Below are 13,216 nucleotides of genomic sequence, written 5' to 3'. Positions count from 1 at the left end.
CTGAATTGAACGATGACTGCTGACCAGGGCACCTTCAGCTTCTGTTGAACATACACTGAAACTATTTCACAAATGACATAGGATTGCCCGAAACACTAAAGGCAAAGGAGCCTGGCTGAGCCAAGGCTCTCCTTTTTCCCTGCCTAAGCAAATTTGAGAAACAAAAGACTTTAAAAGCAAGCCCTTCTTTGGGTAGGCAGCACAGCAGCTTAGGACACGTTTAAAGGGGGCAGTAATTGTGTATTGATCACCATTTAGGCAAACTGCATGGAGGTGAACTTTGGAATATTCATTGGGCTCAAGTTCAGGCTTTTAGCAATCAATAGCTGTTTGGCCTGACTTTCTTTGGTTGACTTTATTTGAAATATTTATTCTGCTGGAGGACAAGTAGTTTATCTTAGTCTTGTCTGGGTTCATCGGGTTGTCGATCATGCCAGCACCAATGTGAAAACCAGCCTCTACAGCTGGGGCCATGGCCAATGGCTAGGGTTGGCTGATGCCTATGTGCTCATGTGTGCCTTGGATGCCGCAGCAGTATCTCCTGTTGTCGTTTTAATTAGCTTATTCTTTATCACACCCAAACACGTCTGTGATGAACATAGATTCTGAGTATGATTTTCCTTGCTCATTTTTTTTTCTTTCCTCAAATATTTATGAGACACCTAACAGGTGCCAGACATCTAGTCAAGAATGCAGAGACAAAGCTCAGCTCGGGGCTTCTGGGGAGTTGGTCCGCACGGCATGGAAACAAGCAGATGAGGGATGAGCTGCCTAAGAAGGGCTGAGTCCTGCAGGAGAGGCACAGGCAAAGGAGGGGAGTGCAGCCATGAGGCCTGGTCAGGAGGTGAAGCTGAACTGTGTTTAGCAGACAGGTGAAGAGGGAGCAGAAGGGAACAGGAGCACAGGCAGAGCAGAGCAGGGGCACCTGGGAAGGAGTGGGTGCCACCACAGTGGAGGCCAGGGGACTGCGTGCCTGGGGAGTCGGGTTGCACAGCAGCCGGTGGCTGGGTCAGGAGAAAGAAGAGAGAGAGAGTGGGCTGTGGAGGTTTGAGTAAGAATCCCCCTCACACAGGTGAGAGCTTAGTCATCAGGGAGTGACACTTTTGGAAAGGATTAGGAAGATTAGGAGGTGAGGCTTGTTGGAGGAAGTGTCCGTGGAGTGGCCCAGGCTCACTCTCTCAAGGCCTGTAAGGCAGGATGCTACTGCTCCAAGACCCTGAGTACTGTCATGCTCCTGCCACTACGGTAAAAGACTAAACCTTTACAACTGAATGCAAGCCCACAATTAATTTGTTTTTAAATATGTTGCCATGGTCATGATGTCTCTTAGTGACTAAGAAACAGGGCAAAGGAGCAGACAGGGATGAAAATGGCCAAGAGTTCTGGCTAAGCCCAAAAAATATTTTCAACAAAATCATAGAAGAAAAACTGTCTAACCTAAAGAAGGAGATGCCTATAAAGGTACCAGAAGCTTATAGAATACCAAATAGATTCGATTGGAAAAGAAAGTCTCTATACCACATAATAATCAAAACACTAAACATACAGAACAAAGAAAGTATATAAAATGCTGCTAGAGAGAGAGGTCCAGTAACACATAAAATCAGGCCTATAAGAATTAACTGCACTTGACTTCTCAATGGATACTCAAAAAGCCAGAAGGGCCTGGACAGATATGTTGTAGAGACCACAGATGTCAGTCCAGATTATTATACCCAGCAAAACTTCCAATCGCCATAGATGGAGAATGAAAGATATTCTATGACAAAGCTGAATTCAGACAATATCTAACTACAAATCCAGCTCTACAGCAGGTACTAGAAGAAGGAAAACTCCAACCCAAGGAGTTAGTTTATTTCATGAGTATCTACACTCATGAAAACATGAACATATTCATTCTCTCTCTCTCTCTCTCTCTCCCTCTCTCTCTCCCTCTCTTTCTCTCTCTCCTTCCCTTCCTTCCCCCCCTCCCCACTACCACCACCACTAACAATGACTATAATTGGTCACTAACATCTCTCAAAAATCAACGGTCTCAATTCTCCAATAAAAGGAGAATAGAATGGATGTGATAATGGAATCTATCATTCTGTTGCATACAAGAAATACATCTTAGCATCAAGGATAGATATAAAGGTTTGGAAGAAGATCTTCCAAACAATTGGACCTAAGAAAGCAAACTGGTGTAGCCATTTTAATACCTAACAAAATAGACTTCAAACAAAAACTAATGAAAAGAGACAGAAAAGATACTATATACTCATCAAAGGAAAATTTCACCAAGATGACATTTCAATTCTTAACATCTATGCCCCAAACACAAGGATACCTACTTCTGTAAAAGAAACACTATGAAAGCTCAAGTTACACATTGACCCTCACATACTAATAGTGGTAGACTTCATTACTCCACTCTCACCAATGTACAGGTCACCTACACAAAAAATAAATGGAGAAATACAAACATAATGAAGTGAACAGGTATTTATAGAGTATTTCACCCAAACACAAAAGAATATACCTTTGTTTCAGCACCTCATGGAACTTTCTCCAAAATTAATACTTGGATACAAAGCAAATATCAATAGATACAAGGAAGTTGAAAGAGAGTTATTTCCTACCCAAATAAATCCTACCAAACCACCATGATTAAAAATGGATACCAACAACAGAAACAATAGAACGCTTACAAGTTCTAGAAACTGAACAACTCTATATTGAATAAAAAGTAGGACCAGATAGAAATAAAGAAATTAAGGACTTTCTAGAATTCCATAAAAATGAATATACAACATACCCAAAGCTAAAAGGAAAGTTCATAGCAATAAGTGCCTACATTAAAAGGAGAGATCTCATACTAGCAACTTAACAGCATATCTAAAGCTCTAGAACAAAACGTAAGCACACCCAAGGAGTAGACAGCAAGAAATACTGAAACTGAGAGCTAAAAATCAACAAAAGGAAAGCAAAGAGAAAAATACAAAGAATAAACAAAAGAGTTGGTTCTGAAAGAGATAGACAAACCCTTATCTAAATTAACTAAAAGAGGGAGAGAGAATATCCAAATCAATAAAAGGGAGACATAACAATAGACAGAGGAGATCCAGATAGTCATAAGGACATACTTTCAGAACCTTTACTCCACCAAACTGAAAAATCAAAGATTATTTTCTTGATAGATACCACTTACCAAAGTTAAGTCAAGATCAGATAAACAATTTAAATAGCTCTATAACCTATAAGGAAATAGAAGCAGTCATTAAAAGTCTCCCAACCAAAATAAGCCCAGGGCAAGATGGTTTTAGGGCAGAACTGTACCAGACTTTCAAAGAATTAATACCAATATTCTTCAAATTATTCCACAAAATAGAAAAAACATTGCCCAATTCATTTATCAGGTTACAGTTATGCTGAAAGCCAAACTAAATAAAGATTCAACAAAGAAAGAACATTACGTATCAATTCTCCTTATAAACATATATTTAAAAACACCCAATAAACTACTTGGAAACAAAATACAAGAACAGATCAAAAAATCATCCTCAATGATCAAGTAGGCCTCATCCCACAGATGCAAGGATGGTTCAACATATAAAAATCAGTCAATGTAGCCGGGCATGGTGGAGCACACCTTTAATCCCAGCACTTGGGAGGCAGAGGCAGGCGAATTTCTGAGTTCGAGATCAGCTTGTTCTATAGAGTGTGTTCCAGTACAGCCAGGGCTACACAGAGAAACCCTGTCTTGAAAAAAAAACAAAAACCAAAAAACCAAAACCAAACCAACCAAACAAAAAACCAGTAACAACAAAAATCAGTCAATGAAATTCACCATATAGACAAAATGAAAGAAAGAAAGAAACCAAAAACACATGATCACCGCATTAGATGCTGAAAAAAAAAAACCTTTGAAGAAAATCCAACACTCCTACATGATAAACGTACTGGAGAGATTAGGAATACAAGGGACATACCTAAACATAATAAAAGTAATTTACAGCAAGCCTATAGGCAACTACAAGTTAAATGGAGAAAAACTCAAAGCAATTCCACTAAGGATAAGATAAGGCCGTGGTCAAGATGCATTGTATGAGAGAAGAATCTATTCTTAATAAAAAATATGTAGATATAGAGAACAGAAATATATTTAATAGAAAAGACCATTTTTCTATTAAAAATCTATTTTAAAAGATAACTGATCATTTAAACAAAAAGAAGACTCTCCAGTGGGATTTCCATCGTATTCTGACATCAAATATGTGACCGCAGCAGCAGGAAGGACAGAGAGAGAAACGATCCAGTGGGTCCCACAGCACCCTGAGAGGGCACGCCTGGGGTGCAACCATAAAAACCTCTTTTATACTGTCTCCAGCCACCCGGGATGGGGGGTGGTTCCAGGGCTTCAGCATATACATTTGGTGGGAGAAGGGAGCAAGGCATCAGACAGCATACAACTTATTCCTGAACAGAGAGATGCTCAAAGATACCATGCTAACACTCATTAAGAGGAAGCTGTGGTGTTACAATACTAGGAATCAAGTTTCAGATCAAAGAGCAATCCTAGTGATAGAGAAAGTAATTTCTTCATAATAAAAGGGTCAGTTACACAAAAGAGCATAAACTCTGAAATGTTTTTTTTAACTTTTTGTTTGTTTGCTGGGAAAGGGCTTCTCTGTGTAGCCCTGGCAGTCCTAAAACTCGCTCTGTAGACAAGGCTGCCCTTATTAATCCAAATTCAGAGATCCATCTGCCTCTGCCTTTCGAGCACTGGGAATAAAACTGTGTGCCACCCCAACTGATGTCGTCCCAGATGTTTAAGCACCTAAATAGCTTCAGAATGCGTGGAGCCAAAGCATACATGGATGAGAGGACAAAGGCCAACGCCACGGTTTCACCGCCACCTCACACTAACTACCAAAATAGAAAACAACCTGTAAGCAACATGACACCAACTCTACCCCCTCCCACTGCAAAGCCCCTGCGCCGGGGCAGGCAGCAGAGGCTCTTCAGAGGGCTTGGCAGCATGACCAACCTGGGCCCACACAAGGCTTTGTAGATCCAGAAGGGTTCCAGTCACATGAAGTGTATTCTCAGACAGCATGAGGAAGTAGAAGTCAGTGAGGACAGACAACTGGAAAAGAGGACAGACAGCTGGAAAAGAGAACAGACAGCTAGAAAAGCACCCAATATTTGAGAACTTTACAACACACTTCTAAGTACTTCATTTTGGATGAAATAAAAATGAAAACACATGACAGCAAGAGAGCAGCCGGCTGCCTTGACTCTTCAGCGAGCAGGGATTTATAGCAGCACACACATTAGAAAATAACAGAGCCCTCAAATGAACAACCTCATATTTCTATCTTGAAAAGTCAAGAAATGAAGACCAGAGCAGAAATCTCCAACACAAAAAACCAGAAAAGGGGTAGAGAAAAATCATTAAACAAAGCTGGGTCTACAGACTTAAGGGAGAGCGAGGGTAGACTTGCACACAATAAGACTGTCAACAAACCAAAGTGATACATTTCTTGAAAGACAGGAGATACTCAAGTTACTCAGACAGAAACAGGTCACTGGAATAAATAAATCACCATCGGAATTAAGATTTTTCAAAAGATGACCGTGGAAAGGAAAAGGCAGAGCCCAGGGCAGAACACAATGCCTGCACCACAGGCCTGTCGGGCCTGTGTCCATGAGGCTGTACTCTTCATCACTGGCACAGTTTCCTGCACCCAAGGGCAGAGGATTTGATGAGAACTGACCAGCAGAGAGATGTGGGGATGAGTTTGCACTCAGATACCCAATACTGCTAGTCATAAGGAAAAACAAATTCTAACTGTATGAGACAACCCCCGCCACACACTGTGCAGACGTTAGCACGGCTCCACTAAAAGGCTGACCAAATGCTAATGGGAAACCAGGGCTCCTGGAACTCACACAGTGCCATGGGATTCAAAATGGCATCATTTTGCAAGCAGTTTGACAGAGCTTTAAAAACCAAAGTACACACCAGTTATATGGTTCCACTCAGCTCCTCAGTATTGACCCAAGATCAATGAGAACTGCGTGTGCCTGAAGCCTTGCACAGTTATGTTCATTCCTCTCAAGGGTTACAAACAGGATACAAACAGAGCATCAGTAAGTGAGTCAACAGACTGTGGCTTAGTCATATGATAAAATATTATTTGGTGGTGAAAAAGGAACAAGCTATTGATACACTGCAAGGATCAATCTCAAAACACATTACATGGTGAACTTGGTCAGATGAGCTGCCACACCCAGCCGAAAGCACATGCTATATGACTCCCTTTACACTGAATTCCATAAAATGAAATTTAATATATAGTGGCCAAAAAGCCAGTCAATTGTTACCTAGAAACAATGAGTCAGAGTGTACAGGGAAACTCAGGAGCGTGATAAAGGCAGATGTCATTAGGCTGGTGGCAAGGATGTGAAGGGTGGTCCACACATGGAGGACGCAGCAAACAGACACCTCAATTATGCACAATTTACCCTGGGCTGAAAAACAACTATGGAGTCAGACAGAAGGGCTCAGACAGGGCAGACAGGTCTGCCACAATTTCTGGTCAGCTAATCCGCTCCTACCACGGCATTCTCCATTTATGAAGTGGTACCATCAGCCTGCAGGACTGGGAAAGATTGCTCTGTGCCTGTGAAGCATTTGTCTGTTCTCAGAGAACAGGTGCAAACTATCGGGATCCATCTACGACAGAGCACTGGGATTTGGCTTACAGGCAAGGAACAACAAGCCACGGACGCATGCATGCACAGCTCAGAACATGCCCGGGCATCTTCAGCCCCACGGTGGCACAGCTGCCCACAGACCTGGCCCGAGGATCTCTTCTGCCTGATCCTAAGAGACTGGAGCTTAGAGAAGGCGCTAGCTCTTGGAACATGGTGAAGGTCGGGACTGAAAATGCAGAGTGGTTCAGACTGTTGTAACATGTATGGCCATCAAGAACAAAACCACTGGACTGCAGGAAAAAGACCAGGGAATGAACACCCAGGGCCCAGGATGCCCTCTTTACCCATATACTTTGCCACAAGCCCTGTTCAGAATGGGACCTGCTGAGCCTCACTCTGCAAATGGCATGTCAACACCCTCTCTGTCACATTCTTGAGAAAGGAAAACCTTCCTAAAAAACTCAGCAAAACCCAACCAAACAAGAATCAGTGATTCCTGGACGATGTGACTGTGTCCTTCTGTCTCTCTTTTTACCTGTACAGTTAATAACGGAGACGAGCTCACTCACTGTGTTTCTGCTACACAACTCAGGCTGGGCTGAGCACATCTCTGGGGAGCGTGGTGGTCTTCTGTCTAACTGGAACAATGTTTACAACAGAAGCAATAAGCCTCACGTCAACATTTTCAAAGAAATTGACAATGTAATTCTTCCTGTCCTGGCAGCTTGGCAGTTCCTGAAGAGCACCAAACTGTTCACAGCCAAGGACACACTGGTATAAAGTGCCTGCCGGCGCTGCAAGAAAGACTGTTGGGAGCACAGGCTAAAATTAACCCACATCTATTGAAATTTTCTATTTGTAGCAAGCATCTCACTGGAGAGAGACATCTGTGGGGATGAAGGAGGAGACAGCAGCTCCATCTCATTCAGGGCTTCTGGGGCAGTTACAGTGCCATCTCCCTTCCTGCCCCATTCCAGACTGTGTGTAATTCTGCAGACTGGCACCTCTCAATTCCACAGTCCTTTTTTTAAAAATGTCTTTTTTTCAAGACAGGGTTTCATTGTAGTCCTGTCTTGAAACTGGCTCTGTAGGCAAGGCTGGTCTCGAACTCACAGAGATCCAGCTGCCTCTACCTCTAGAGTACTAGGATTAATGTTCTTAAACAGCACAATAAACTGCAGCTCCTTTGAGTTTTATCTTTTTTCTTTTTCATTTTTTTCTCTTTTTCTCTTTTTGTGACAGGGTTTCTCTGTGCAGCTCTGGATGCCCTGGAACTCACTCTGTACACCTTGTAGTTCAAGGCTGACCTTGAACTCAGGGTCTCTCTGACTCCCTAGTGCTGAGATTAAAGACATTCACTGCTACACCCAGTTTTAAAATTTATTTTCCACTCAACCACCTCTGACTATAAAAATATCAGCTGGTTTTTGTCTTTACCTCAATTCTCCTGCTGCCTACCAAAAGGCCACCCCCCCCCCCCCGCCCCGCCGCCACCACCACCTTCTCTCTGCCCATCCTACACTGTCTACCATTGTTCTCAATTCTCAGACCAAGACAGAGGCCAGACATAGCACACCTTTATGTCAGAGACACCTCTCCCTAAAGGTGTCATGCTAGGCACTGCCCAGAGCCTCTGTGTGTTCTGCTAACAGCTATGGGACCACATGGGAAATGGGTTTTTTCCTTTCACTGTGGCTCCTACAGGACAGGACAGGATAGCTGCCTGCTGCTTCTATCGCAGCATGAGGCTCACTCTTCAATATGACCATAAAAATCTTTGCTTCTTTTTCAAGACGTCTTCATTTGTTCTTTGGCAGTGAGAGAAGCACAAATACATAAAAAGGGCCCCTCCCTGCCATTGATTCTGTCAAGTACTGTGAAATCCAGACAGCTCAGGAGTGAGGGAAAGTCACCTGACCACTCAGCTGGCCCCTGGTGGTACAGAGGAAAAAGACAAAGGCCAGAAGAATAGAGTCCAGTCCCACATCTGCTGAAGGCTGCCTTGAGCTGGAGCAGAAATGAGGCAGGGAATGCTACCCAAAACACAGCCCAGGAGGGCTCAGGAGGATGAAGGAAGACGGCTGAGAGTTCAAGGCTCAGAAGGGACAAGGCACTGGCTTTATGGGTGCAGGCGGAGCCTGGAACGGCCTGGCACTTAGGTCTCCTTGAATTTGAGCTTCAGTATCACAAATACCCTACAGCCTGTTCTTTGCTCTTCATCTTCTAAAAATGTGGCCAGGAAACCCAGGACAAAACACTTCACTCCATTGTCTTTAAACAAGTCTCTCTCCTCTCTGCAGCCTATCTATGGGTTCAGGTAGAAATTCTGCATCAGTGGCTCTAAACAGTAAGAGCATCCTCAGCTTTTCTAGCTCACACGGAGAAGATGGACTGGAAGCCACTGTACATCTATTGTTGGACAGGAGAAGATTGGATTGCTGCTCTGAGAAGCTCACAATCCAAACTGGGTATGGTAGTACCCTTAAATGCCAGAACTTAGAAAGCAGAGGCAGGAAGATCTCTGTGAGTTCCAGATTTTCAAGGACTACAGTCTCACAAAGAAAGCACCTCTAGTTCCGTTGAGTCAGACAAACATGCTGGCCATCTTGTGGTGTATCTAACACAGCAAACAAAGGTCTCCACATCTAGAATCTAAGAGGGCAGAGGACTAGGTTGGGAGATGTGACATGGGTAGAGGTTCAATAATAAACATCAAGTATTATCAGAGGAGATAATGAGATATTACAGCATCTAAAACAGTCTTGGTTGGAGCAGGGGAGAGAGAGAGAGGCAGAGACAGAGAGACAGAAGGAGACAGAGACAGGAGGCAGAGTTGGCTCTGAGAGGGGCAGGCTCTGGCTCCCAAGCCCCTTGGAGCTCTTTAATTAGCCTCCTAGAACCTCAGCATTCCAGTCTGAATAATCCATATTTCTGGTTATTTATTCAGCTCCCCACTGCTACACATTACAGAGCCATATGCTGAAGGAATTCATCACGTCACGTCTGCACTCAGCCATCCAGACACTGGCAGTTCAGGCCTGGAAGAAGCTTAGGGGAAAGTCCCTGGAGAGGGAAGCTTTAAGGTTAGAAAACCCAGAAAGCCAAATGCTTTACACACTGTTTGCTTGGGAGACAGCGGCCATTTCAATAAAGGCCAGGCAATTAGAAGGGTAAGAGACGAATGCTCTCAAGAAAGGAAAGCCAGAGTCACCTCAACAGCAAAGGCCTTGGAGTAATTTCCCAGAACTCTCTAAAGAACAATTTGCATTTAAAAGCAATTTCTCAAAAGAAGATTCTCAATCAATCCAGGGTCTAGGATACACTGTATGACAGCCGTATTTCAGCTCTCCACAAACCTTTTAAAGAAAAGGAACTTTAGAGTTCTGTACATTGATAATCCCCAAGTCATTTAAAACACAAAACTGGTCATTGTAGACTACGTCATGATAGTGGAAATGGCCGCAATGTTCCTTGTGTCCCTCAAGTAGTTACTGCCCTCTCATGACACTTATGTCACAGAATGACAAATACCACGGGAAGTTAAAAAGGAAACAATATGAAACGGTAGAATGTGGCAGGACTAAATGTTAAATCAAACAAACAAGTAACTCCCACCAAAATAATAATAAATGATGATATAATAATAGTAGTACTGACAATAAAACCAAGAAGACTCTATCTGCCCAAAGGTGGGCTACTCTTGGGTGACAGACTGGGGCATTTTAGCTTCTGGGAGGACTCGGCCTTGTTGGCAAGACACTTAACAAACACAGTAACTAAAAATATCCTAATAGAAAACAGAATGAGGGGGCTGGTGAGATGGCTCAGTGGGTAAGAGCACCCGACTGCTCTTCCGAAGGTCAGGAGTTCAAATCCCAGCAACCACATGGTGGCTCACAACCATCCGATCACGAGATCTGACTCCCTCTTCTGGAGTGTCTGAAGACAACTACATAGTGTACTTACATATAATAAATAAATAAATCTTTAAAAAAAAAAAAAAAAAAAAAAAAAAAAAAAAAAAAAAGAAAACAGAATGAACACCCACAGTCTAAATTATGCTTAATAAGTATACGTCCAATTTGTAAGGCACTTTCAGAGACATCTTTGTTCAGTTGTCACTGCATGTGACTAGAGGTTTTACGATGTTTGACCCCGGCTCAACTCCACGAATTCCATGATTAGAAAATTCCTAATGTGTTTGCAAGCAGCACCCAGAGCCTCTCAATTTCAAATGCTGTCCCTTAGTGGTACTCCATTCTGGTCACCTCCTCAGGAACTCTCTTTTCCTTCCCAGCCACATTTCTCAATAAAACACCCAAACAAGCCACTTCTCCACTTTATTTCCAACTTTAAGATTCTTTGGACTAACTGAGAAGCTGAAGCAGTGTTGTCTTTAGAGAGTAGAGCAGAACAAAAAAGATACATTAAAGGAAGTATAAGCCCACAGTTGTAGAAGCATCTTTCATATTTCATATTCCCTGTGCTTAGGCACACGGCACACACAGAATTCATTACTGAATGAATAAATATGAATATTTTGCTGTCAACGGCAGGAATATAGACAGAGAGATCTATGGAGCATACAGATTTTGAGACGAACAAGCCCAAAAGGTAATGCTTAGCTTTCTCCAAAACCAACACAATAAAAGAAACAAGGACATGATCCTCAGGGCAGTGGCTGCGTCACCAACTGACACCCGGCACACAAACGAGGCACAGCTTTATGTGCCAGCCCACCCTTCAGGAAAGCTCAGACACATCCCTAAATGAACACTGTCTGGATGAATGGGAAACTCAAGGGACTGAAGGACCACAGCTACGCATCCTAAAGTCAGGCTAGCAGTGCCGGGCAGACAGACAGGCACAGTGAGGACTGGGGCAAACCTGAGCATGAGGTTCATGAGCTGCAGCCCCTCGCCCTTCAGGAAGCGCTCTCGATTGGAGCTGAGCATTAAGCAGGAACAGAGCGCATCGAACAGGTTCTCCATCATTTCCTGCTCCTCAGCGGTGCTGGGGTTGTGTCTTTTAAATACCTGCCAAGGAGAGTAGAACGGAGCCATTAAAAAATGCGCACCCTACAGTTTCCAAAGCCCACCAAGGAAAGTGAACTCTACTAATGAAGCTCTCGCCAGTTTCCAGCTTAGAGAAACTGAGCTTTCTAGGTGTGGGCACTAAATAAAGATATACAAGTTCACATAAAAACACTGAGCCAAGCACTGGGCCGAGATTGACTGACAGCGTCAAGGCAGCAAGTCAGCCAAACAAAACAGCACACCTCAGGCCTTGGCCTCTGTGAAAATCAGAAAGAGACAAGGCCATACTGGACACACACAGTGAAACTGAGAGGGAACACGTCTGAAACCACAGCTCAGCTCCAAAACCAACTCTGGCAGAAAGCCCTACAGCCTTGTCCCTGCTCCGTCCAGCCCCACTTCACCCCCTTTCTACGGTACCCACAACCCAGAGTAGCCGATCCTATCTTAGGTGAAGAGGTGCTTCTTCACAGCGCGGCTGCTGCATTCCCCTCACTCAATAGCAGGGGCTCCGAGGCCCAGGCATGCATCTGGGCAGCTGTGCATGTCAGCGCTGAGCACGGGTTGGGAGAGCCCCTGAGCCAGCTGGGCAGGTGGCCCCATAGGGGCTGCAATCAGTGACTGCACAGCACTTCATGGGAACCGCAAACAGCTTCCCACCACAAAGCTCTATTTTTAGGGTGGAGGCCAAGTCACTCAGCGGCTGGCACGGCAGGAAAGCTGTATGCAAACTGCCGTCTCAGACACTCAACACTCTTCAGCCTGTATCCAAATGATCTATTTTCAGTGCTGTTTTGGAGTAACACAGATAAGGTTTTTGAGGAGGAACCCTGATGGCACTTCCAGACTGCCAGCAGGTAACATTTCAACTGGATTTACATTGCTTTCAACCAGCAAAAGGCACGTTCCACCTTCCCACTCCCGCCTGCAGTGCCACAACCATCCCTACTGTCCCGACCACCACGACCCTCGTGCCATGGAGCTGGAAACTGCTCTCCTTGCGCTCCCCTGGAACCTCAGTGAGCAGACAGACTCTTCTAGGGAAGGACCAAAGGGGAAGGAGCTGAACCGTGCTGGGTGCTAGAAAGGAACACAACTGGCTCATCCTGGCTGGGGACAGAGGAGAGCTCCCTACTTCTCCCTACTTTTGGATCAGCAGTTGGGAAGGGCTGTGCCAGTTTCACCATGACACTCGATCAGAAAGGGCCAGTGAGTAAGAAAAAAAGGTAAGCCCTGTGCTCCAGTGTGACCTCCAACCTGCCCTTGGTCCCCATGTGGCTGCCCCTTCCCATATTTCTACTTCTACCTCCCACTGAGAGCAGGCCCACAGGAACAGGTACTCACGGATAACTGCTGAAGAAGCACGTCAATGCCATCCAGCTCTCCCAGCAATTCCCTGTTTTCTAAAAGAAGGAAAATAAAGGGAGAAAAAAAAAAAGAAGCCAACTGTCAGATTTTACAGCCGTCTACCACTGATC

At 44.2% G+C, this 13,216-nt stretch overlaps 1 protein-coding gene across 2 annotated transcripts in view; it reads right to left on the bottom strand.

Annotated features, from left to right (window-relative positions):
• Ctnnbl1 (catenin, beta like 1) overlaps window positions 1-13,216 on the bottom strand; it is a 154,503-nt gene that overhangs the window by 60,712 nt on the left and 80,575 nt on the right. For both annotated transcript variants that reach the window (NM_025680.4, XM_006500022.3), the window contains 2 exons: window positions 13,083-13,141; window positions 11,590-11,738 (listed from right to left, as the gene is read on the bottom strand). In NM_025680.4, the coding sequence (NP_079956.3) occupies window positions 11,590-11,738; window positions 13,083-13,141 (208 nt within the window). The remainder of the gene's footprint in view (window positions 1-11,589; window positions 11,739-13,082; window positions 13,142-13,216) is intronic.

This window comes from Mus musculus, chromosome 2 (assembly GCF_000001635.26).
Source record: "Mus musculus strain C57BL/6J chromosome 2, GRCm38.p6 C57BL/6J".
Classification (NCBI taxonomy): domain Eukaryota; kingdom Metazoa; phylum Chordata; class Mammalia; order Rodentia; family Muridae; genus Mus; species Mus musculus.
Note: the sequence above shows the minus strand (reverse complement) of the source record. Positions and strands in the feature narration are given on the sequence as shown.